Source organism: Panthera leo, chromosome A1 (assembly GCF_018350215.1).
Source record: "Panthera leo isolate Ple1 chromosome A1, P.leo_Ple1_pat1.1, whole genome shotgun sequence".
Classification (NCBI taxonomy): domain Eukaryota; kingdom Metazoa; phylum Chordata; class Mammalia; order Carnivora; family Felidae; genus Panthera; species Panthera leo.
In genome coordinates, this window is record NC_056679.1 from 211,354,489 (window position 1) to 211,380,806 (window position 26,318).

Consider the following 26,318-nt stretch of genomic DNA (forward strand, 5'->3'; position numbering starts at 1 on the left):
AACCAACATGCCTCACAATGGCTCAGAAATCGGTCTGTGGCCGAGGTAATTAGTGAAGATGAAGCCATTCTGGAGGAAGGTGGGACACTAACCCAAAACGACTGGTGTCCTTATAAAAAGCACATGTTTGGACAGAGAGACAAAAAGAGGGAGTGCTCCATGAGAAGACGAAGGCAGAGGTCAGCCAAGGAAAAAGCAAAGACTGCCAGTAAGCCACCAGAAGCAGGGAACAGATTCTCCTTCAAGTCTCACACCTCCTCACAACACCTTGATCTCCGCTGTCTATCCCCCAGAACTGTGCAACGATACATCTTTAGTGCTTAAGCCACTCTGTTTGTACTACTTTGTTTTACTTTGGTATGGCAGTGCTAGCAAACTAACACAGCAAGTCACTATGTCACAGTTTTCTCGTCTGTAAAGTTGCGATAAAAATGCTAGTTCTCTAATAAAGAGGAATAAATCACAATTTGTTACGTTGCTTAGATAATGCCTGAAACAGAAGTGCATTTTAATGTTATGTAAATAGTCTCAATATTTAAAAAAAAATTTTAATGTTTATTTTTGAGAGAGAGAGAGAACACGAGCAGGAGAGGGGCAGTGAAAGAGGGAGACACAGAATCCGAAGCAGGTTCCAGGCTCTGAGCTGTCAGCGCAGAGCCTGACGCGGGCCTGAATCCGTGAACCGTGAGATCACGACCCGAGCTAAAGTCAGACGCTCAACCGATGGAGCCACCGAGGCGCCCCTCCATTTCTTTTTAAATCAAGTAGATTCTAATTTTTTTATATTTATTTTGGAGACAGACCGTGCAAGTGGGGGAGAGGCAGAGAGAGAGGGGGACAGAGGATCCGAAGCAGGCACTGCGCCCACAGCAGAGGCCGATGCGGGGCTCGAACTCACAAACTGAGAGATAATGACCTGAGCTGAAATCAGATGCTCAAGCAAATGAGCCAACCCAGGTGCCCCAGATTTTTTTTTTTTTTTTTTTCAAAGTTTCCTACCATCTCTTCCCACCAAACTGCTTAGTGAAAGACAAGTACAATAATAAGCCCACACTAGATTTCTCAGGAGAGGAGAGGCACTTACACTTGGCTGGCATGCCCAGAACAGGGTGTGGCCCTGGTGTATTAACAGGAATCCAGATTTCCTCCCTGCTCTTCATCTACACCCACACAAAGTACCACATCCCTCCCCCCCTCCCCACAGCAGTCTTCATCCCAGCCTTGGCCTTAGTCCTGGCCCTTTTCTCTGGTTGGTCTCTCAAAACCCCCTTTGTCCTTTTGCCCAAAGTCATTAAACCTCATTCTTTAGTTTCACCCACCCACCCCCAGTTTTCAGTGCTATGCCGTCCATCCCTCCCGTCATCTGACTTTATTTCCCGTTCTTTGTCCGTGTTCATCTCCCTCTTCATTTAGGCCCACCCCTCCCCCCCTCCCCCAGAGTCCCACCAGTACTGGTTTCCTCTGGTAATCCTAACCTACCCAGTCAAGAAGCCCAACCCCAAATTCATCTCCTCTGTGAAACTCCTATGGTATTTATCACCTGCACTCCTTGTAAATGACACAAGCCTTGTACCGCTGTAATGCTTCATGCACATCAGTCACAGTGGTGCCTAGAGAGTAAACTTTTGAGACCATGCATTCATCCCACATTACTGAGGAGCTACTAATGCCAGGCACTGTATTAGGCACTGGGTCAACTAATATCAGCTACAGTGGACCAGATTTTATCCTAATCCTCATGATGATGCTAAGGGAGGTGCTGCATCACTCTGGCTTACAGATAAGAAAACCTAAGATCAGAGAGATTGTATAACTTGCCTAATAGCATGTAGGCAGTAAGAGACAAAACTGGGACAAGACAGAAAGCAGGACTAAGAAATAGTACAACGGGTCAACTATACTCAGACCCCACAGAATGTGTATTAAGGCATTGTCCATTTGGAAGGCTGTCAATAGTTATCACATATATAGCACCCATGTGTATGTATACACATAAAACACACAAATTGACATCCTTCCAAATGGACAACGACAATGCCTTAATCCACATTATTGGGTATCTGATTCTAGAAATAAAATATAACTATATATCTATATAATATATATCTCTGAAGGCAGAGCTAGTTATTCAATACTATAATGACTAGATTAAATAGGCATGCCTAACAAGTTTGTAGATGACTCTGTGATTCTAAGAACCCGAATTTAAAATGATGCAAAAACTAGAGAAACAGATGTATCAAACAAAATAAAATTTAACTAGGATAAATACAGTGCCCTGAATTTGGGTTCAAACATCCAACAGAACAAGCACATGAAGAGAAAGACAGGGCTCTGCAAGCAAAAGTAGAAAAGAATAAAAAAAAAAAAACAAACCAGGTATGAATCAAGAGGGGGACATGGCTGCAGAAAAAATATGATCTTAGGTTATGTCAAGAAAGCTATATGCCTGGGAAATGGAAATGCCACTATTTTAAGTTCCTTTGGAACAAATCTAATTCACTCAGAATTCTAAGCCCCACAATTTGAGACTCAGAGTGGCATACATGGTAAGAGGAAATTAACTGACGCAAGAATCCTCAGATTTCACAGGTTCATAAATTGCATGTCGACTGAATGAATGCATGCACTCGGTATAACCTAAAACTAAGTTTATAACGTGTAATTGTAGGCTGACGTCATTCCCAAACTTTCCTATGAAGGTATGGATCAGGTCTCGACAGAGACCTATCTGTGTAAACAATCCCAGAATGATGGCTGTAAAATGGTATACTTAATCAGGCCCCTGTTAATCCCACATTTTATCAAGGCAGGTCACACAACATATTACTAGACTCAAAAGAAAAAGCCTGATTGATAACCTAATGTCACCAGTTGCAACACTCAGGGGCAATTTCCGTTTCTAACATGGAAAAGGCATTTAATTTTACTGAAACAGCATGTTGCAACAGTCTTGCACCAACAGGACAATGGGGAATTGGCAAAGAGCAGCCCCTATTCCCTCCTGGGGTAGAAGTAATCAAAGCTAAGAACATTTGGCACACTTTATCATCCAACTCCCAAATGGAGGCTCACGGTGGATATCACCTGCGGCTGAGTATATTCGCTTTCTAGGGCTGCCACAAAAAGGTACCCCAAACTGAACGGAAATCTGTTGTCTTACAGTCCTGGAGGCTAGAGATCAAGGTTCCCACAGGGTCAGCTCCTTCTGAGGGCTGTAAAGGTGAATCTGTTCATGCCTCTTTCCTCACTTGGGGTGGTTTGCTGGCAATCTCTGGCACTTCTTGACTTTTAGACACCATCCAACCTCTGCCTTCATCTATGCAAGGCGTTCTCCCTGTGTCCTTCAGTTTTCCCTCTGTGCACATCGGTCTGTATGTCCAGATTTCTGCTTTTTATAAGGACGCCAGTCATACTGAATCATGGCTTACCTTAACGACCTCATTTTTTCTTTAATATAATTTGATTACCTCTGTAAAGATGCTATTTCCAAATAAGGTCACATTCTGAGATACTGAAGGTGAGAACTTCAATATATATTTGGGAGGGGGGAGAGTGGGGGCAGGCAACTCAACCACAGCACTGAATTCATCTTCTCCAGGGTCCATTCCCTTTTCGCCTCTCTGGATTTAGCTGGTTTGGTGGATGTCTAGCTAGAGGAAAGGTTTCCTGCCTCCCCTGCAGCTAGGTAGAGGCATGTGACTAAGCTCTGGACGGTTCCATGTGAGGGCACAGATTTGTACACCTTCAGGATCACAGCCTTTCAGAAGAAAAATGCTTGTGTTCCATTTCTCTCTACTCAAGTCTTAAGGAGACAGAAAAAAGACTATGCAACATGAAGAGCAACATAGACCAGCACAGTCCAAAAGAATTATAAGGCAAGACTTTCAAGTTTCTAAGGAGCCATATTTGGGGTGCCTGGGTGGCTCGGTTGGTTGGGCGTCTGACTCTTGCTTTCAGGTTAGATCATGATCTCAGGATTGAGCCCACCATCAGGCTCCACACTCAGCGTGAGATTCTCTCTCTCTCCCTCTGCCCCCTCCCTTGCTGCACACGCTCTCTGAAAATAAAAAAAATAAAGTATCTAGGACTCATATTTAAAAAATAAAACAGGGGAAATGAATGTTTACTTAATCCAATATGTCCAGAATATTAGCACTTCAATGTCTAATGATGACAAAAATAGTAATATTTTACATTCCTTTTCTGGTACTAAGCCTTTGAAGTCTGGTATGTATTTTATAGTTACAGAATACTATATCTCAATTTGAACTAGCCACATCTCAAATGCTCAAGGGCCACGTGTGGCCACTGGCTACTGCAGTGCACAATGCAGCTGTGGACAGTGGCAAAAGGACATCATAGAAGGATCTGGGTCCCCGATGCATCTATGGAGCAGAGCTATCCTTGAGCTGGCCCTTGAGTGATTAAAACTTTAACTTAAGAAAACAATTTCTAGGGGTGCTTGGGTGGCTCAGTCAGCTGAGCGTCCAGCTTCAGCTCAGGTCATGATTTCACGGTTCATGAGTTCTAGGTCAGGCTCACTCCTGTCAGTGCGGAGCCCGCTTCAGATCCTCTGCCCCCAACGCCTCCCCACCCCTCTCCCGTTCACACTCTCTCAAAAATAAACAAACATCAAAACAAAAAATTTCTATCTTATTTGACTTCAGGGTATTTGTTATAACAGCTTATCCCATACCATAATAAATATGTCTACTGGACCTCATAGAGGACCCTGTGGCTTCTCACTTATGAAACGGAGAAGAATGGGTACTTCCATGAAGTCATGTGGACTCCCATGAAAAACCCCACCAAAAAAGCAGCCCCAGTTTGAAAACTGCCATGGCAACATCCTCAGCACTGGGAAATACATCTCAGAATAAGCCCATCCAAGAAGAACATGTGGTTCTTCAGAGCTTTCCTTGTTCTATTCCCACATTATAAATCTCTCCATTTCTCAGCCATTAGCCTATGGAATAGCCCAGGGGAAAGGCAGGAGTTAGAGACCATCAGATCATTTGGCCTCCCAAGAAAATAAAAATGAAACCCTTTCAGACAGTACTTGCCAAAAAGTTAAAATATTTTTCATTAACGCAAAACCACCCTAATAATTCGACAACCAAGTTGATCACAACATGCTGACTCTCCTTATTTAAAAGGAGGTAGGGACTCAAACAAACGGAAAGTCAAGGCTAGTCACGTCACCTTTATAGATATGTTGGGCCTTTAGCTAATGCAGACACCTGGTGCAGTAATAAATGGAAACAACCACCTCTATACAGAAAACATCTTTGGGTGGAAACTCAACTGAAAAGCACCATGGGATGAACTCAGAAGGAATTCCTACACTTCATTCCCAAGGAGAAGGTACATACAAGAATTTGTCACACACAAAACACTGAGGTCAGCAAGAGTTCCAAATGATTAGGTAATTAATTCAGAATAAAGTGATAAGAAGTAATAACCTAGATGATTCACTGCTTGTGTAGACTATCAGATTTCCCCAAGTGGAGGGGCCAGGTTCTGAGTTTCATACTCGTCTCCAGCTGCATCTGGAATGGATCAGGTTTAACCAAGAGTTCCTGGACTTACTGTCAGGGATAACTAAATAAAGCTGGGATCCAAGTAGCCAGCAATGAGGCTCTGTTTAGAAATACACTTTTTTGTTTTGTTTTTTAGGTATAGACGTTTTTATCTGCTCCAGGGGAAGAGCAGAAGTAGCATCTATTCTCTCTTGCTTTAAAAGTTAAGGTCGAAGTGTATTTTGCCTCCCAGGAAACAAACAACCCAAGATCTTGCCAGACCCTCCTCTGCCACGGGAATAACACTAACGTTGGTGAGCTCTGCCACTATTGGGAGCGTTCATACAATGCAGTCATTGCCTGGGTCTTTGTGCTTAGGGCAGTAGAACAGAATTTATCTCATGCAGTTTAAAGCTTTGGAATTTAGGAATGAGAATGCCCCATGTCAGCAAGCGTGTGCAGCGGGTGACAGGGCAAGCTCTGGTGGCAAGGAAAACCGGGGTGTGTATCTCTCTGCCATTGATCAGATGTGTGACTTTGAGCAAGCTACTTCACTCCCCTACCTTAATTTCTCTCTCTGTAAAATGTTATTATAACAATGGTCTTTACTGGAAAAAGTCTGGTAAGCATGACGTGATAAAGAGCAGGTGACAAGCTTGGTACAGTGCCTGGCATGTAGTCAGCAGGTGATAAATGAGGCCTCTCCTCCTCCTTTCTGCTGTAGGTCAGAAATCGATATGCGTTTACTCTGGCTACTCATATTATGTACCAGGCAGACTAAAAAACTGTGATACTCTGGCCTCTATTAGACACTGAAAATAGTCCACAAGATAAAGAAACTATGGCACTAAAGTCATAAGCATGCATCCTGAGGTGGGCAGGGCATGGGGGGAGTGTTGGGGGGATTGGGGCAAGGCTTCCGAGAAACTTCTCTGGGATGGAAAAGCCAGGAAGTACACTTTGGGTTCAACTGTGTTCCATTCCCCCCACTTCCCCAAACCCCCACCAGAACTGATAAGTTGGAAGTCTGAAGTCAGTCAGAATAGGACCCGATCTAGAGACAGGGTCTTTACAGAGGTAATCAAATCAAAAGGAGGTCATTAGAGTGGGCTCTAATCCAATAGGATCGTGTCCTCATAAAAAAGGGAAACTTGGACACTGAGACACACCAGGGAGAACGGGCACGTGAAGAGGAAGACGGAGATCAGGTAGTGTGTCCACAAGCCAGTGATGGCCAGAAAACCAGGAGAAGCCAGGAGAGCTTGGAACAGATTTGCCCTCACGGCCCTCCCAGGAAGGGGCCCTGCCAACACCTTGAGCTCAAACTTCCAGCCTCCAGAACTGTGAGGAAATACATTTCAGTTGTTTAAGCCACTGGGTCTGTGTTTACAGCAATCCTAGGAAACTAATACAAGGTGAAATCAGGCAGCAGGCAGATTCCCCATTAGGAAGGGCTGACAAGACCTGGAAAATATGTACTATGACACAAACCTGACTGAATTTCTCCCCAGAAGTTTATGAGAGTCTCATACCTCCAACCCAAAAAAAGATCATCTCTGATGTATCTCTGATGTATTTTGACATTACGTGTATTAAAAAAAAGAGACTTAGCTTTACGGTAGATTTGGCCAAGGTTCCTCTGTCAACAGAGACTTGGATTTTAAATACTCCCATGGTGTGTGTGTGTGTGTGTGTGTGTGTGTGTGTGTGTGTGTGGTGTGGAAGAGAGACTTGGGCATCTGTAAAAACTTATTGCAAATGACCAAACACTCCTTGAAAAAATACCTTGGCAGAGATGGCGATTATCGACCTTCACAAGAGCAGCTCTCTCAACAGGCAACAAATTCAAACTCCTGTCTGAGCAGGATGTGTCTGGTTCCTCAAGATTCACAGGGTGTGTGCATTTCTTTGGCTGAAAGCTGCCATCATTAGTAGCTACTACCTAAAAAGTACCACTAATTTAATATCTCATGGAGCCAGCCATTTTGAATTGCCTTGATTTTTTTTTTTTTTAATGGAATGTCCGCTGCTTCCCTATTACAATGAAAAACATAATTGGGAACAAATCTTACATAAAATTAAACACACACCCACAGAGTAAACTCTGAAGGCCTCAATCGTGTTTGAGAGGCATTTCTCAAGCTTTGTTACAAAGATCTTTCAATCCCATTTCCCATCCTTCAACCTCCACCCATTTCACTCAAGGCACTAAAAATTGGCATTCGCAAAGAAATTCCAGAAGCCTGAGCATTTTTATTAACAAAGGGAAATCCCAACCTTCTTGGCCTCATTTCTCATGATGACAGCTCATTTTTCCATGTGGAACCACATGCTAGTTGCTGCAAATATGTAAAGAGGTAAAGAAGCCACTTTCAGACTGTAGTCATAAAAGATATAAATAATGATGATTTAAAGCTCTGTGCTCATTTTATAAGCATAAAAGTCAAGTATATCCATTTTTAAAACTAGAATGAAAATTCATAGTGTTTTTATTAAAAGACTCGAGTCATGGCGTGGGCACTCTGCTGGGCTCTTCAAGTATTACTATTTTGCATGTCAAGGGCAAGTTTTTGAAACTGGGCTAGTGGCAGACTCCCGTGCATGACCCTCCCCTCCTCTCCCATCCAGTATTCCAAATCCTACCCAGCCTCAAGGACCAGAAAAAGCTCCACCTGTTAAGCTCTCCCAATTTTTCCCATTTCCAGTGATTCACCCCTCTGAAAATCGATAGCATGAATCGTCCAGACCCCACAATTTAACAACTGGTTGTGTCACCCCTTTACTCTCTATTGTATATATGATGTGTATTTTGCCTTAGTTATTTCCTGCATGTAAGTTTTCTCCTCCCATCCTGGTTTGTGAGCTTATTAAAGAATCATACCTCACATTTCTCCTATATGCTCTCTAGTATCTAACCCAAGTTTAAGGATACCCAAAATAAAGTTACACATGTCAAATGAAAAATGTCATCTACCGAAGGGCAGGGGTTTAGCTTCATGATTCTCTTCAGCCTCTGTGGGTTACGGTAGGCTCCCAAGTATGTTTAGGGACTAAAGCAACCAGACAATGACAGAATCTAACCACAGCCCACAGAATTGGGCTCATCCCCCTATTATACTCACATAAACCTGACCTTGATTTGGTAGCCATATGAGTCAAGTGTTCCAGAAAGGAACTTGGATTAAATCTCTACCGGCATGATGGTCCCGGAGCAGCACAGTGACCTTAAAGGCATCCACAGGGGTCTCCTTTGGGTCACTCTTGTCCTTTTTCACTCCTGGGTTTTGCTCTCAGTGGCCTCAAACTGATCTGGCTGTAGACCTCCCAGACACAGGCTGGCTGAAACGTGATCATACCAGTGGGTCACCTGCCTTCGCTTTATGAAAGCATGAACATGATCTGCTGTCCCTCTTCTTCCTACCCCCCAGAAATACAAAGAACTCTTTCTTCCCCCTTCTCCTTTCAGACTCACACAAAGACAAGAAGGAAAATTTGATGGCTGATGGTTTAGGATGGTTATTTCAGAAAGACCACTCACTTTAGGTAAAGATTACAGTTCAGCTTATTTAACTGAACAGTTTAAAACCTGTTTTTCATGTAATAAGTGACATGCATGTGAACATACACAATCAAACCAAAAGGCACACATTGCAAAGGAAGCCGACCTCCCCCAGCTACCCCCAGCTCTCAGTTTCCCTCCTCAGAGGCAGCAGCTATTATCAGATTATTCTGCCCTCCTGGCTATAGACACTTTTCAAACCCTACTTTTGATCATGGATTCCTGATTAAGAGAAGGAAGTATCTAACAATCATCTCCTGAATGCCAGGCCCTAAGATTAATGTGTTTTACATACATTAGCACACAGAACCTTCACAACAACTTTGGAAGGCTAATATTATTTTCTCCACTTTTTGGGTGTGGAACCTGAGGGTCAGGAAAGGTAAGAGACTTGCACAAAGTCACCAGCCTAGGTCCAAAGTCACTTTCCAAACTGCTGACTGGATGAAATGGTTTTCAAGGTCAAATCTCCATCCAAATTTCCTTTTAGAAAGCCTGTGCTCTGTAACTGGGTTCCGATGTCAGAAAAACTGATTGTACAAAGTAGAGCTCTAAGAACCCAGACAAGTTACCATACCTCTCTAGGTCTCAGTTTTTCCATCTGTAAAATGAATCTAAGTGTAATACCTACCACATAAGGTTTGTGGCAAGATTCAATGAATTTCACACAATGAGCTTTGGATGGTACCTGATATAGATTAAATTACTTCCTAACAGTTATTATCACACGGCTGATTGACAAATGGACAAACAGACCCAAAATTTGATGTTCTGATCAAATGTCAAAAGCAATCCGATATTGTCGGGCCCCATGGTAACAATTTCCTTTGCTCACTCGTCCAAGCTGCTCCTCTAACATTTCTTCTCTTAGCACTAACTTCCAAAATCACAGTCTTTCTGCTGCCAAATCCCAGAAGCTTTTAATAGTGTTATTATTGTGTTTTTTTAATCACTGCAACAGTTCCATTTTTATTTAAAAACTAGATTCCAGCAACACACTCCCAACTGACGCCAGTTTTTAATTTTTTAAACCAAAAGTTTATGTGTCTATCACTTCCCCCTACCCCAGTTCATATATCATGGAACTCTAGACTGATTAAATTTTGCTAAAATAATCTCAACTGTATAAATGGAAGCTACCCAAATTCCCCTAGAATGGAAAAGACATTTGTTAACCTGGTCACACAATGTACTAACCCATCCATATCTGGGCAACACTCTCCATCTAATTGCCTTTTTGTTCTCACTGAAAGCCAGATGAGATCTGTAGGCCGTAGTATCATAGGGCCAGCAGATGAGGAGGCTGAAGTGGGTTTCTCAGGGGAGTAACAGGGGCAAAGGGCTAAGGAAGACCGACGACAACCGAGGCTCTCAGTGGCCAAAGACAAATTGGATGCTTCTGGCCAAGTCACTTCACATTGTCTAAGTTCCACTTAAGTTACTTTCACTTAAGGTGAAACCCAACTTTTTCTTAAAATCCCTTTCTGCCTCTAACCTCTAAGCGAGACAAAAATTTGCAACCATCCCACAAGCATCTCGACCAGTCTGGACTTTATCAGGGCAGTAAGTTACATGTCAAGATGCAGCCTCAAAAGATAAGCTTCAGCCAAAAGGAGGTGTATGCATTTAACATGTGAGCCACAAAAGATGCAGCCTCCATTTACTGGAAAAATGCACATGTGCCAAGCTGTCTTAGAACTCACGGCAAAACAATAAAATCCAGGTTCACCTTAATTACCTCATGGGAAAGGATAGCCACGCAAGCCCATTGTAAGGGTGACACATCTGGGCTTCCACCTGAGACTCTTCCATGAGCTTCTCCCATTCAATAATTCTGCCCAAAGGATGGGAGTTCAGCTAGTACAAGACCGGAGTCCCAGCAGGGTTTATGAGAAGACCGTTTGTTAAGATATCATGTGTATAATCCTCTCCAGTTTCTCCTGTGGGAGACTTTGTTTCATAATCCTGACATCATAACTGGTTCCTCCAATCCAAAATCTTTTATGATGGATAACAAATGAGTGAGAACCCCAAGAATTCAGGGGGAGTAAAGGTGTTGTTTTACCACAAAAGCCTTAACAGAGTAAAAAAAAAAAAAAAAAAAAAAAAAGTTTCCTAAGGCCAAAGATGAACCAAGCTAATATGTCATTCCTTAACTACTCCCACGAGACTAGCTTCCTCCAAAAATGGCATTCCGAATCAGATTCGGGGGACTTTGGAAATGCTGAGGTTTTTACTGATTCTTTTCTTTAAGATATTTAATTTGACTCTTCCTTTCTCTACAAGGCACAGACGCCAGGAATAAAGAAGTCATTCTTGAAAGCTGTTCGCACAAACAGCAAAGAACCTAGAGCATGCCATTCACAAAAGCCACGCTGAGTTGAGGCCCAGAGTGTTCCTGGCTCCTGTAGTTGATTAACCCAGTGCCTTATCAAGGTAGGAATGGAGGGCTGTTCCTGCCGCCTCAGGAGAGTGAGAGTGGAGTAGGCAGACAGTGAGTCACGCAGCATACTTACGTCGCTCTTCCTGAACTTGGCTTTCAAGCTCTTCATGTTTAGTCCATTCAGCTTTCCAAAGCTCTAGAGATTTTCAACACCTAAGCAGAGAATGAATAAAAGAAAGAAATTAACTATTTAGGTTTCCAGATAAACACTACAGATATTCCCTCCTGCTAGGATTACAGCTTTTTGGCCATGGGCCACTGGGGTTGAGTTAGAAAGGTGTTCAGAATTAGAACCTAAGAAGTAGTAAAGAATGTGTTGTTTCACTCACGATATAGTCTCTAGAAGCTTCGGACATTTTCAAGTTAACCGAATCTAAGTTTTATCCCAACTTCCAAAACGTTAACAGAACAAGTTTAACTGTCATTGTACAAAATACAGTATCTGCGTGCAGCATGAGTTCCTATACGTGCTGTTCATGTTTTAATCCTACCATCCACCTCCTTTTGAAGGGCCACTATAGTAAAAAGAATGAGAAGGAAAACAGTTCATATTCCAGATGCCATTCATTCCATATTTATTTTTCTCAGTGTGGTTTCTTCTTTCCTCCTAAATGCACGCACAAGGCAGTTAGTAAAAAAAAAAATGCCAGGAACAACAAAACCTCCCTCTTCAAATACCTCATTCTGCAGGAAGCTGCTCTAAACAATGAAAAAGGCTCCCTTCCCCCACCCCCAAGGTCCTGGTGGGACCCAGCAATTCCAAGTTTGAGCTGGCAGAGTCTTAAGAAATCCCCTCATTTAGGAATTCTGGGGTCCCCTGCAAAGTGAACGTGATTTTTTTAAAGTATTATATATGTACTTTTTGTTTTTTTTCCCAGGGAAGACAGTTCCTAGTTTTCATCAGATCCTGCAAGGAGTTGTCACCCTTCAAAAGTGAAGACTATTGATCCAGGCTAAGTACCTCATGTTTCAGAGGTAGCAGTGGAGCCACAGAGAAGTCAGGAAACTTGTCACCGGCCAAAATCCTGCTTATGATGGAATTGAGAATCAGAGCAGTAGTTGAACGCTTTTCCCACTGCCCTGTAGCTTTAAAACTAAAACCCAAAAGCAGAATCCTGTGCTAAAACACGGTACAGACTTTGTCTCTTTCACCCTTAAAACTGGAAAATTACAGAGTGTGGAACCTTTGCATTTAGGTCAAAAGGGCAAGAAAATCTGCGTGCAAGTTCCCAACACATAGCAAGCACTCTCTAAATGTAACTTCAAGCCTCACCTGACAAAGTGAGAACAGATGAACCTTAGCAGTACTGTCCATTTGGACACGAAGGAAGAGCGGTCCCATGTTTACCCTTGTTGGACATTATTTTTCAAAAGCCTTTCAAAGCCATCTCTGTTCCTCTATTGCCCTTATCATTCTGGACTAAACGGATTTGAAGCAACAAAGGGAAAAAAACCAAGCCACTGAATGGCTGTACTCCTCCTTCCTTGTATCTTCATCACTGCCTCCAGAAGTTGTCCAGCGACTCTCTGGCTTCAAACATTGTTTACTTTCATTTTCGCTGCTGTCATTAAGCAGGGCCTTTGGATGAAGGGCACAAAAGCCCAGTCATCAGAAAGCCCTTCAGTGACATTAATCTGGAGGCCACACCATTACTGCAGCCTCACCGTGGTCTCTTCCAATCTTCCCGGCCTGGGCAGGAGTGACTGAATGTGTGTTACCTTGGAAACCATACACGCTATAATTAGCCCTTGTTAATTGCCAAGTATTTAGCCACAGGCTGGGCTGGTACCTGAAAAGCAAAGTGCGAACTCCTGGACAGTGTTTCTCACCACTGGCTCCTCATTAATCTGAATCACAAGGACATGGGGACAATTTGCTAAAGGCCAGATCCTAGTCCACATCCTATGGAAACTGAACCTCAGGAAGCAGGGCTCAGGCATGTCCTTGGTTGAATCTTTTGCTCGGTAAGGTTTGAGAATCTTTTTTTTTTTCTAGGGGGGTGGGGAACAAGCATGCGCTTGTACTTGTGAGAAGGGAAGGGGCAGAGAGAAAAGAAGAGAGAGAATCCCGAGCAGGGTCCACACCTGCAGTGCAGAACCCCAGGGTGGGACTCAAACCCACAAACCATGATATCAAGGCCTGAGCCCTAGTTGGATGTTTCACCGACTGAGCCACCCAGGCACCCGGAGCTTTGAGAATCTTTTTTTTTTTTTTAATTTAAAAAAAATTTTTTTTTTTTTAACGTTTATTTATTTTTGAGACACAGAGAGACAGAGCATGAACAGGGGAGGGGCAGAGAGAGAAGGAGACACAGAATCTGAAACAGGCTCCAGGCTCTGAGCTGTCAGCACAGAGCCCGACACGGGGCTCGAACTCACGGACCGTGAGATCATGACCTGAGCCAAAGTCGGACGCTTAACCGACCGAGCCACCCAGGAGCCCCGAGAATCTTGAAGTAAGGTAGATGAGGCAGGGAATACACTCATCAAAGTTATGCTGCATCATTTAACAACGCTTTTTCGTGTCAGTGCAAACCACCTTTTGATGAATCCAAGTAGAAATAACGATAATCAGATATTCCCCAACTGCCACTGGCTCACGGTTCTCCCGAAAATGGCAGTCATCCTTTGAGTTCAATTCCTTCCACCTTTGGGTGAAGTGCTAATAACCAAGGAAAGAAGCCAAATCTATGCAAGAGGAAAGGGAGAAAGGGAAGACAAGGTTTTCAAAGGCCATAAACTGTGTAGCCCACCAAGGTGGAACCACCCAAAGCATTCCTTCAGTTCTGGAACACAATGTCTTAGGCAATGGTGGGTAAGACTATTATTTGAGCTCATTAAGTTTTTTGTGGGTGTTGTGCTTTTTCTTGTGTGTTTTTCTTTGACTTTTTTTTTTTTTTTTAGCATGGCAATGAGAACATGCAAACTCTTATTTGAGGAGGATTAAGTAAATAAAGCACTTAATTCCAAAAATTCCCAGAGGCAGGCAGATATTAGCTGTGAAATGAATGTCTTCCTGGAGTCATGGGTCTGGGTGTGTGATAGCTGGGTGGTCCATAGGTACAACTTCCAGATGATAGAGATAGGGATCAAGGGTAAAGAGGTTCTGGAAGCCTACAGAATAGTAATTTTAGACACAGGAACTGTAGCTGGGGAGAGGGGGTAATGATAGTAATAGGTCACTGTCTTCCTGGTATTCACAAGAGGATCTAACATCTGGAAGTCATGACTAATGAGAAGTAACCTGCCCCTGACAGGGTGCTGGGTTCTGTCTGCCCCAGCACCTTCTCTTCCCCAAGAAGACCCACAAGTAAATCAGGGACTTGCCTTCCTTGGGTCAGCTGGAATCTTACTGCTCCAATTCCCAAATCCAGACTTCCAAAGCTCAGATTGGGTTATAGCCTATCTTGAGCACAAGTGATATCTATCAGTAGATCTAGGCTACACTGATGGCCGTCCTTGGACAAGTCACTTAATCAAGATGACTTACTTCAAAAGGGCTGCAGTGAACCTTAATTAACTGTGCACCAGCCTAATTTGGATAGTACAAAAAGCAGGTGACATGTGACACATATATGGGAAAAACTGTAAGTACTCCCGTTTCAAGAATAAAGCACATCCCACTCACCAAGCAGAAATATTCGTTTACTAACATTTGCTTGTCACTGGAACATGGCTCCCATCGCTATCACCAGTCATCAAATCACATCAAGTCAACTGATGAGGACGAACAGTGCAGGGACACACAGACTTACTACCTTCTCATCTGAAAGACTGCATCCAACAAACAGGATTAATCCATGTTCCCTTTAAAGCTCTCAATCAAAGCTTAACCGGAGGTACCTTTATCTGCTAATTCTAGCCTGAATCAAGAAACCTTGGTATGAGCCTATAGAGCTTTATTATGAATGTTAGACTTCTTTATTAAAAATAACTCAGAACAAATATGGAGTTTCCTTTTGGGGAGATGAAATCTTCTAAATCTGTTGTCATGATGCCTCCATAACCTGTGAACATACCATTCAATTATACACTTCAAGTGGGTTAACAGAAAAGACTGTGAGTTCTATCTCAACAAAGCACACCTTACTAATCTCCACTACCTTCTCCAATCCTTAGAGTTAGGAAAATTCCAGGTTAGAAATCTCTGGACTGAACTGAAAGAGAACTTGAAAGGAACAAGGGTTAACCAGCAATACCCATAACACTAAAATGTGGCTGCTCCTAGATGTTCTTTATTTAGCTATTTCTCTACCACAACCCACCCAACTGAAGTGGTCAGAAAGACGTTCCTCTATTTTCCAGCTACGTCTACTCCCACTCACTCCCACCCCCACATATGACCCAGGGATTATTTCATAAGGCGATGTTGCCAATTACATCAGCATAGGAGAGTCCTCTTGGAGCCCCAGCCAGTATTCTATTTCCATAATCACAAGTGAGACTCAGAAATCTGTAATTTTTTTTTAAACTCCTCGGGTGATTTGGATGCTCAACGAGATTGGGGAAACACTGTCCTAGACTCAGTGATATTATACCTATAACTGACACTTTCATTAAAAAAATAAACTAGAGGGGCGCCTGGGTGGCTCAGTCAAGCATCTAATCTGACTTCGGCTCAGGTCATGATCTCACGATTTGTGAGTTCAAGCCCAGAGTCTGTACTGACAGCTCAGAGCCTGGAGCCTGGTTCGGAATCTGTGTCTCCCTTTCTCTCTGCTCCTTCCTCACTCATGCTCTGCCTCTCTCAAAAATAAATAGATGTTAAAAAAATTTTTTTTTAATAAACTGGAGACATCATACAAGTAGGTATGTGTTCACTGAATGTGTCTGAATCTTTCACAATACTGGGGTGTGCAGCATGAGGGTGTGGAAGGGAGCCCTCTATATTTGAAATCCTACAAGAGCAGCTAGCTGGCTACCCATGGCCACCAGGAGCAATATTAACTCGCAAAGGCAACTGGCAGCTGGACACACATGTATGTTTTCCTGGATCCCAAGAATACATCCGCATCTAAGGCACCATACCATAGGGTTCAAGGGCAGTGGTTTAAAATTGTTCCCTCTGAATCACTGCAACATTAGAGAAGCAGAATAAATAACAATGTCTTGTGCCTAATTATTCCTCCCATCATGGAATGTGGAGATACTTCTATGAATCCTTAGCAACACTGCAACACTAATGCACACCCCAGATGGGCCTCAGGGGGTTTTCTGAGGAACACTGGGCTTAAAATCCCCAGCACTGAACAATGCATTGAAACAAATGTAAGGAACTAAAATTAAAATACTTCTCTCCTGGCCAGCACCTACCTCTTCTCCCTTAAGTACTTGTTTCCTCAGACAATAATCTCTCTGCAACAAAGATGGAATTTTAACCAAAAGCTGTATAAACACTCAATTCTCTCAATCTGGCAAAACAAATACATTCTGCAAAAGGTCTCTCCAGATCAACTTTCCCAGTAAGTTGACGCTGACAACACAGCACCTCATGCTATCCGAACTGCTCCTGGGGTTAGAAGCTGCAAGTCTCTGCCTGTGTCCAGGACTAGGTCACTATTTCTGGAATAAAGAACATCAAATGGGAACCAGAGGTCAGTAAGTCCTGTTCCCCGTCACCTGATTTTATCCACAGCTGACATGTTCTTATCTCAGTAAGATAGGATTTTAAACATACGTTTAGGTTATGAGAACTCTCAGCAGACACGATGGAGGGCTCAAAACTGACCAAGGGAGTAACAGCTAATAATTAGGTGTCAAATACTGCAGGAATTCCAAGAGTGGAAATCTTAGAGGCCTGGGAAAAATCAGAGAAGTCTTTACAGCAGGGGTAGGGATGTAACTGGCCTTAAAGGAAACTCAGGATTTGGGCAACCTCATGAAGAAAGGCCATCTTGTCTAACCTTTCCCACAAGACGGGGCATGTCCACCTTAGATTTTCTAGGCAAAGGTCAGACACTGGTCTGATCTCTTTAAGCAGTCCTAGAAGCTTCTCTCAGGGGGTTGCGTAGGCATGGTGGGAATCATTGCATGGCTCCTTCCAAAGAAGGACCTTCCCCCAATCTCCACAAGCTCCGACCCTTTTACAACCTGGACGTGAGTGAGGGGTGCAAGAGTCCCATTACCAGTTTTCAGCAAATTTGAAAATGTGCATCTCAGGCTGCTTACTTATTTTAGGGTGGAGGGTTTTCCCAGTAGGATTTTCATTTTGCTTCCACTTGGACACTGGCCATCAGCATACAATCAGTAAATGTTTCGCAAATGTATGTGTGGAACAAAGACATAGGTTAGGCGCCTGACTAGCCAACAGACTTCACCTTTGACCTCAGCAAAGCTCTCTTTGGTCCCAAAGGCACTGGGTTAGCTGCACTGGGATCCGAGGAAAGGCAATATGATTAGATTTCACCATGTACATAAGAAAGCACTAAAGTAAAACAAACAAACAAACAACAACAAAAAACCATTTGGTCAATGAAGTCTTACTAGGTTGCCCTTTTTTCTGTCCTGCCTGCCCTCTTCTCTGGGTCACACTCCATATCCAGCACCTCCCCAGCTACATACTTGAGCTCAGCCATGAGAACCACCCATTTTGAATAAAGGAATGTAAGAGTCAACAGAGAGCAAGGACCATCAGGTAGAACCCTGGGGGCAAGTTCTCAGAATAGAGATTTTACCAGCCCCATAGGAGAGAGCTATGGGTCAGGCCAAGGAGTACCCCCAGATCAACATGCCTGCTCTGTTACTTTGCATGAGATTCTACCACTTCTAGTCAAGGAGCTTCTCAATAAGGAAAAAGTCGATCCCAAACGGGTCCAAGCCTTCAACTCTAACTTCATCCCAAACGGGTCCAAGCCTTCAACTCTAACATCAGCAAGACTCTCTCCATAGTCAACACTCAACGTTCACTATGGCTGAGCAAATGAATGGTGGAGGAATGAATGAATGCATGGGCACTAAGTGCTAAGTTGGAAACACAAAGATACAAAAGATATTTCATTCCAAAGCAAGTGGCCAGTATAAGATGCAGATTTTCAAAGGATTTAGCCAAAAAAAGAACTCTTGAAGCCCTTACATCTGGAGTCTAACAGGGTCAATGTGTGTGGCGACTGGAGAGGCTCTTTCTCTGGGATGAACCAGACACTGATCTCCCCCTACTGTGCCCACTCTACCCCCAGTTTTGCCACGGAAACCCTGGGGAGACCAGCAGCCCTGACAGCTAGATGAAGCAGCGAGCCACCAGGAGAAAGTGAGGAAAGAGATCTTTTCTTTTAAATCATAGTTGAACTTTTTATTATTATTTAAGTTCAACATTCTAAGTTCTAAATTAAGGGTATTTAGCAGGGGTGAAGGGTGGGTGAAATGGGCGAAGGGGATCAACAAGTCAAACCAGGGTCAAACTTCCAGTTCTAAAATAAGTTGTTGAGGACGTAAGGTACAGCATGGGGACTATAGTTAATAACATCGTGTTGCATATCTGAAAGTTGCTAAGAAAGTCCATCTTAAAAGTATTTTGTAACTACCCATGGTGAAGGGACATTAAAGAAAGCTGCTTTATGATTACATCTTAGAAGGCATATTTATTCAGCAAACCAGATACATATGAATAAATAAATGAATGAGCAAACAAGCAACTTTTACTGGGCATTAATTACCGGCTAGGTGCTTTCATATAGTATTCTTTCTTACGAACTAAGGTGCAGGCTTGTTAAATGATTACTCAAATGATAAGGAAGAGAAAGTTTAGGGGGAAAAAAGACAAAAGCAATAGTTTCATTTTGGCAGTGGATCCTTTCTAAAATACTCTAATATTTCACTTTTTTCCCCCAAGAAAATAAATGACCGCATTCTTTTTAAATTGTAAACGTCTTTCAGATAGCATATCATAGTAATCATGTGATAAAACTCTCTTGAGAACATTAATCTCCTTCAATAAATTCACAACTTGCCTTTATCCAGAGGACAACACTTCTCTTGTGAAACAAATACATCATTCTTCCTTAAAAATAGAACCTGCCATCAACCAGAACCGATCTAGGTCCATGAATCAGTCGGGGCCAGCAGCACAGATACAAAAGTGGCCAGTGCTCTGGCAACATTACTATCTCGTCTGTCAAATCTGCTACTCACATGCTCCAATAAGCCTACCAAAGAAAAGCCCCAAGGTTACCTCATGCCCTAAATCCATCCAATTTAAAAAGCACGGGCTTAATCAAGACAAACTACTTCTGGAATACAAAAATCATCCTAAGACTAAGAAATTCCATGTGATTATCCCTCATGTTGAGGCTATTTTTAGATCCCCAAAATGCCTTTCCAATTCTGCATTTTCTTGATCTTTGATGTTGATGTCAATAACACCGTCTAAACATACTGCTGTGTTCATCTTTCCAGAAAAAAAAAAAAAAAAAAAAGATGCCCCGCGCAGAGCTAATAATCAAGTCGAAATGGCAAGGCACGTGTGCCATGAACTTAAGCTTCTTCCTCTCAGTCTACTCCTTTGGCCTCACCCATCTTGAAACCCAAAAGAACCAACTGAGTTTAAAAATACAGATCCAGGGGGCACCTGGGTGGCTCAGTCAGTTAAGTGTCTGGCTCTTGATTTCGGCTCTGGTCATGGTCTCTCTTTGGGGAGATCGAGCCCCACAGTGGGCTCTGTGCTGACCATGCAGAACCTACCTGGGATTCTCTTTCTCTCCCTCTCGGCCTCTCCCCCGCTCTCTTTCTCTCTCAAAATAAACTTTTATATATATATAATCTCCATCCAATACTCAAACATTACTGGTGAACATATAAAATGTGGAAAACAAAAAGCCACCATGGAAAGCAGTTTTTACGAAGCTAAATATAAACTTACCATACAACCCAGCAATTCCACTCCTGCGGGATCTTGCCAAGAGAAATGAAAACATATGTCCACACAAAGATTTGTACACAAATGTTGATAGCAGTATTCATAATTGCAAAACAAGTGGAAACTACTGAAATAGCTATCAGCCAGGTAAACAAAGTATGGCATTCCAACAGGAAGGAATAATACTATCGAGTACTAAAAAGGAACAAAGTATCAGCACATGTTGCACCATGGATGGAACTCAAAACCATTGTGCTAAGTGATGGTCAGACATAGAAGACCACACATTATAAGGTTCCATTTGTAGGACATGTCTAAAAAAGGCAAATTTATAGAGACCAAGTGGCTTAGTGGTTGCCTGGGGCTGGAAGTGGTAACAGATTGCAAATGGGCATGAGGGATCTTTTTGGGGTGAGGGAAAGGTTTTAAAACTGGATTCTGGTAATGGCTGTACAACAATAAGCTTCCAAAATTATTAAACTGTAGGTTAAAATTGGTAAATTTTATGAAATATACTCATGGGTCAATGAAGCCAGTTTTTTAACTATCAAATACATAAAGTGAAAAAGGGGGCCATCTGCCAAGTTAGGTAGTGAAAAATGTCTTTAGAGGAAGTGAGAGGGTAGGGTTCCATTTATGGTTATATTTAATTCTTGTTTTTACGCTAGAAAAACTTAATTGTCAAACATTGGCTTACCGCAGATTTCATCGGTTCTCTTAGTTTCAAAATGGGGAGGACTTGGACTCCACATTCTGGAATGTTGGAAATGTCATTACAGAGATCACAATGGTTTTGTTTGGACTGCTCAATTTCTTTACCCATATATCCAGGGCCTCAAATACTTTTCAGAACAAGGGAAAAATATGTTAATAACGCAGATTCCATGTCTTAGGGCCCAGGAGCAGGACTAGAGGGTAGATACAGAACACAAAAATTATTTCTGCTGCCCAATGGTCATGTTTGGACATTACTTGAACATTGTGCATTCAAAAAAGAATGTTCCTCATCTCGGTCCAACAGGGGTAGCGGGGGCTGCTCACTTGAAGGCAGGGCTCATTTCCTTTGACATAATGGGGTTACCTTGCATGCTGCAGTGCCCTGCCTTCTTCTGACAACCGCACCCCACCTCCTTTAAAAAAAAAAAAAAACAAACATCCCTCCAAGGTGCCACCCTCCTCCGACCTGGCTGTATCCTGACCATGGGTGCTCCCTGAGAGATGGGAATGTGTCTTCAGCAAGGCTACTAGGAGATTCTCCCTGGGATTTCAGGAGGAGGGTAGAGGTAGGGGACAGGGGAGGGAGAGAAGAGGGAGGAAAAGGAAGGGAGACAGGAAGGGAATGAAAGGGGGTAACAGAGAAGGAGGGAGAGACCTTCCTCTCTGGTGGAGAAATGGGAAAGCATGGGCCTGGCAGCAGCCCCAGCCGGGTACAGAGAGCTGGTTTGAGAAAAGAACCAAAAAGGGCCCTGGGTCCAGGGATCCCTGAGGGCCTGAAGGGGCTTCTACCCTTTGAGCACAGGATTTGGGGTCACATGAGTCAGGACACTCTCCTTGTAGCCCAAGCTGGGTGTCTGTCAAAGAGACAAATCCTCATAGTGGATCTTGCTCAGGCTGTCATCTTGGATGCCACAGTAAAAGGGGACCTAGAACTTCAACATTTCTGTCTGATCACCTCCTTTCTGAAGTCAGGAGCTAAATTCACTTCAGGGACCTCCAGAAGCGAAATACACACTCTTTGGAGTCAAACTGGGCTGAACACAACAGATGACCTACAACGTCCCCTGTTGAACCCACAGGTAAGGAAGAGCAATTTTATCATTCATTCCTTTGGCTGTCAGCTGCTCCCTGGTGTATTCTGCCCCAGGCAGCAGGCCCTGGCCCACCCCCACCCCATGTACTCCATGCTGTATTCACCTCCAACACTGCAATCACCCCAGAAGACCTCTGCAGCAGGCCCAGCGTGGGTCTTTGGGCTATTTCCATTCCGAAAGGCTGTGCTGCTCTTTGACTCTTCTACAGGAACCAGCCAACAACGAAAAGAATCACAATTAACTGGACACGAATAGCATTAGACTATTTTAAAACCCTCATGAAATAAAAAGCCACCGTAACAGCTGGGTCCAAGAGGGACCCCGTGCTGCCAATGAGGTGCACCTGACCTCCTCTGCTCCACGGGGGACCTGGCTGCACAGAGCTGAGGGGGACTGGGGAGGGGGACTGGGGAGGGGGACTGGGGAGGGGGACTGGGGAGGGGGACTGGGGAGGGGGACCGGGAAGCTGCTCGGAGCTGAGGCTAAGGAGGAATAAGGAAAACCTTGAGGATAGGTGGGAACAAGGGGAAAGGAGCAGGGCGCTGGGGCGGCTCAGCTGGACCGGGAGGCCTCGGGGCGCAAGGATAATCCTCCAGGCAGTTAATCCTTGAATATTGCTGAAGATGGAATATGCAAACATGCTGCCAGTCACCCCAATTTATTCTAAACAAGACACCTGGAAGAGAAGCCGAATGGGGTGGCTCAATCAAGGCACCATACCTCAGGGGCTATGCGAGCCTGGATCTGCCACACCCCTGCCCTGGCAGTGTGCAAGGAGAGCCTCTCCAACCTTTTCCCATTAGAAGCCCCAGCCTGTTCCGTGCCTGTGCCAGATGGGGGCCCTAGAACCACCTGCCTAGTGAAGACAAACTATTAACTGAATGCGAAACCCTGGCCCTTCTATCAATTTCCGACCACTTTCTGTGTTTAGGGATAAGAAGCAAACAGCTTTCACATGAAAGATGGGAACACTTCCATTAACGGTAACAAAGATGAAACATTTTTCCCCCCACGCCCCAGACATCCACAGACCAACATGCCTTATATGTGACACCAGGAGGGTTTACAGGGTAAAAATATCATGGCTAGGCAAGAGCTTGCAATTTAAGGAGAAAAAGAAGAAACCTATGCTGTTTTATTTATTCTTAGGCACTGAATCCCAACTACCGGCCAAGTACATAGGGGATGTAGAAATGTGGCTCATACACCATCCTGCCTACAAGAGGGGAAAAAAATAAACAAAATAAAAAAAATAAAGGTCTATGTAGATCAATGCACTTGCACAGAAGCACAGACATACAGATTTGTACACCCAACACACAATATCCATTATAGCACATGTAATCAGTTTTTGATTTACCTCTAAAGAAATGCTGAAAGCTAAGGGCAAAATCCCAGATAACTGGGTAAAGACACAGGGAAGCTGAAATGTGTTTACTGAAGGCATTCCAGGTGTCAGGTGTGCTAAGGTCACAGGATCCACAAAATGACATAGTGTTAGATCAGTGCTGTCCAATACATGTGACTACCGAGCATCTGAAATGAGACTAGTGCACACTGGTGTGCCCTGTAAGTGGAAAACACACAACACATTTCAAGGACTCACTAGGAAAAACAAATGTCAACTATATCATCAGTAAGTTTTACATTGAATGCATATTGATAACATTCTGGACACACCAGGTCAAATAAAATATATCATTACAATTAATTTCATTTGCTTCCTTTGCTACTAGAAAACTCAAAATGACCTACGTGGCTTGTATTTGTGGCTCGTTTATGTTTCTGTTAGGTAGCGAGGACTGAAGATTTTCCCTTCAAAAGACTGCGATGGCACATCCACTCAGTGACAGCAGCACCTTATTGCTACAACTAAGGCAGGCAGAAAATGTCTATGTTACCATGTCACGTTTAAGGTGCACTTAATACCATAAACTCGTACAACTCAGGTCTGGCCAATACTCCAAGTTCATGATAAAGAATGCTGTACTGGGGCGCCTGGGTGGCTCAGTCGGTTAAGCGTCCGACTTCAGCTCAGGTCACGATCTTGCGGTCCGTGGGTTCGAGCCCCGCGTCGGGCTCTGGGCTGATGGCTCAGAGCCTGGAGCCTGCTTCCAATTCTGTGTCTCCCTCTCTCTCTGCCCCTCCCCCGTTCATGCTCTGTCTCCCTCTGTCCCAAAGATGAATAAACGTTAAAAAAAAAAAAAAAAAAAAAAAGAATGCTGTACATTAAAAGATTCACTCTGTCACATGCAGGAGGAAGAAAGATGGTCCAACTGCTTCACTTCACTCCAGACTGCCGGACGGACCTCTGCACACACTCAACCGGTACTCTGTTCCATGCGGTTCAGAACATGGATTTTTGTCTAGCAACAGCTGGACGATTTTCCAAAGCCTTCCATAGGGAATTTCACTTCCTCATCAGTTTGTTCTAAGTGCCACTGACTTCGCTTTCACCGCAATGTTACGGTTCTGTGCCTGGATTAGGACCGAAACAGCACGAGTTGTCTTGTGGAACTTGAGGAACTTGTTGATGCAATTTGGAAGAAGACTGGTCACTACAGACGGAAATATATCTTCACACCTGGTGGTGTGACAAGAGCAGGACTAAAGGAAGGAGGAAGTACAAGGAAAAACACACAGAAGACGCAAAGCAGAGATGAAGCAACCCCTCTCTGTTGCTATGGCAGTTAGAACAGCGGCAGGTAGAATCATAATGGTCAGTCTACCAGCACTTCTTTCAAGGTAGGTGATAAAGGGGCACCTGGGTGGCTCAGCTGGTTAAGCGTCCGACTTCGGCTCAGGTCATGATCTCACAGTTCAGGAGTTCGAGCCCAGCATCTGGCTCTGTGCGGACAGCTCAGAGCCTGGAGGTTGCTTCCAATTTTCTCTCTCTCTCTCTCTCTCTCTCTCTCTCTGCCCACCCGCCCCCCACGCTTGTCTCTCTCTCAAAAATAAACAAACATTTAAAAACAAATTAAAGGTAGGTTGATAAAGAACATGATTAACATTAGCAATTAGAGTAACAGCCACAATAGTGGTCATTTACTTAAATGATTACCTTGCAAAAGTTTATTTTACTTTGCAAAAAAATGTTTTTTGACTATTTAATTATAAGTGAGTATTTTCTCATTTAATGCTTTTACCACTTAGGAATTAGATGCTGTCATCAGATTAGGAAACTGCCATCCAGAAAGTTGATTTTGCCAAAGTGGCACAGTTTATAAATGAAGGAAGTTGGATTTAAACTCAGCTTCCAGGCCCAAAACAGGTCACGGGGCTGCATATGAAATGCAGCACTAATAATAATTGTCAAACAACAACAACAACAACAACAAAGTCTGGCCAACAGACCAACCTTTTTACTACTTAAAAAAAAAAAAAATAGTTGCCTTTAAAGATGGAACAGTGCTCAGATCTGCTGCTGCCACATACGGAGCTCCTTCTAAGAAGTCTGAGTGGAGCAACTTGAAAAAGGCATTCTTCTGGCTGTTTGCCCTCACTCACACACCCCTGCCTCATTCCAGGGGTGGGTAGCATTTTTACTTCTTTGTCTTCTTCATTTGCAGAGCATATGTGTGACAAGAAAATTTAAGGAACTCACCAGTCAAAAATCCCTTTTCCATATAGCTTTGCTAAAGATACCAAGTCAGTAACAGTGAAAGTGTAAAGACGATTACAGACCAGTGACGTGGCTATCTTTATACTCCACTGAGCTGGGAAACTACAGATTTGGGTGGAGGTTTCCATGTTTTGGTAACAATTTGCAAAAGCAGAACTTCTAGATACTTAGATGTGTCCCTGTGATTCCAGCATTTCTGCTCCTTAAGAAATTATTCTAATATCCTGTGTAACAGCTCTTGCCAAGGTATAAAAAATGAAATATTGCAATTCTTCAGAATTAAAAGCACCAAGAGTATAATCAAAGTGGAATCCTAGGGGCGCCTGGATGGCTCAGTCTGTTGGGCCTCCAACTTCGGCTCGGGTCATGATCTCGCGGTCCGTGAGTTCGAGCCCCACATCGGGCTCTGGGCTGACAGCTCAGAGCCTGGAGCCTGTTTTGGATTCTGTGTCTCCCTCTCTCTCTGACCCTCCCCTGCTCATGCTCTGTCTCTGTCTCAAAAATAAATAA

The 26,318-nt window shown here is 43.4% G+C and overlaps 1 protein-coding gene across 1 annotated transcript in view; it reads right to left on the reverse strand.

Moving 5' to 3' along the window:
* The window catches only part of RAI14 (retinoic acid induced 14), a 131,762-nt gene extending 107,569 nt beyond the window's left edge, over nucleotides 1–24,193 (reverse strand). The window contains 2 exon segments of the mRNA XM_042952380.1: nucleotides 11,598–11,677; nucleotides 23,942–24,193. Coding sequence (XP_042808314.1) covers nucleotides 11,598–11,633 — 36 coding nt within the window. The 5' untranslated portion in view covers nucleotides 11,634–11,677; nucleotides 23,942–24,193.
* Nucleotides 24,194–26,318: the final 2,125 nt, after the last annotated feature.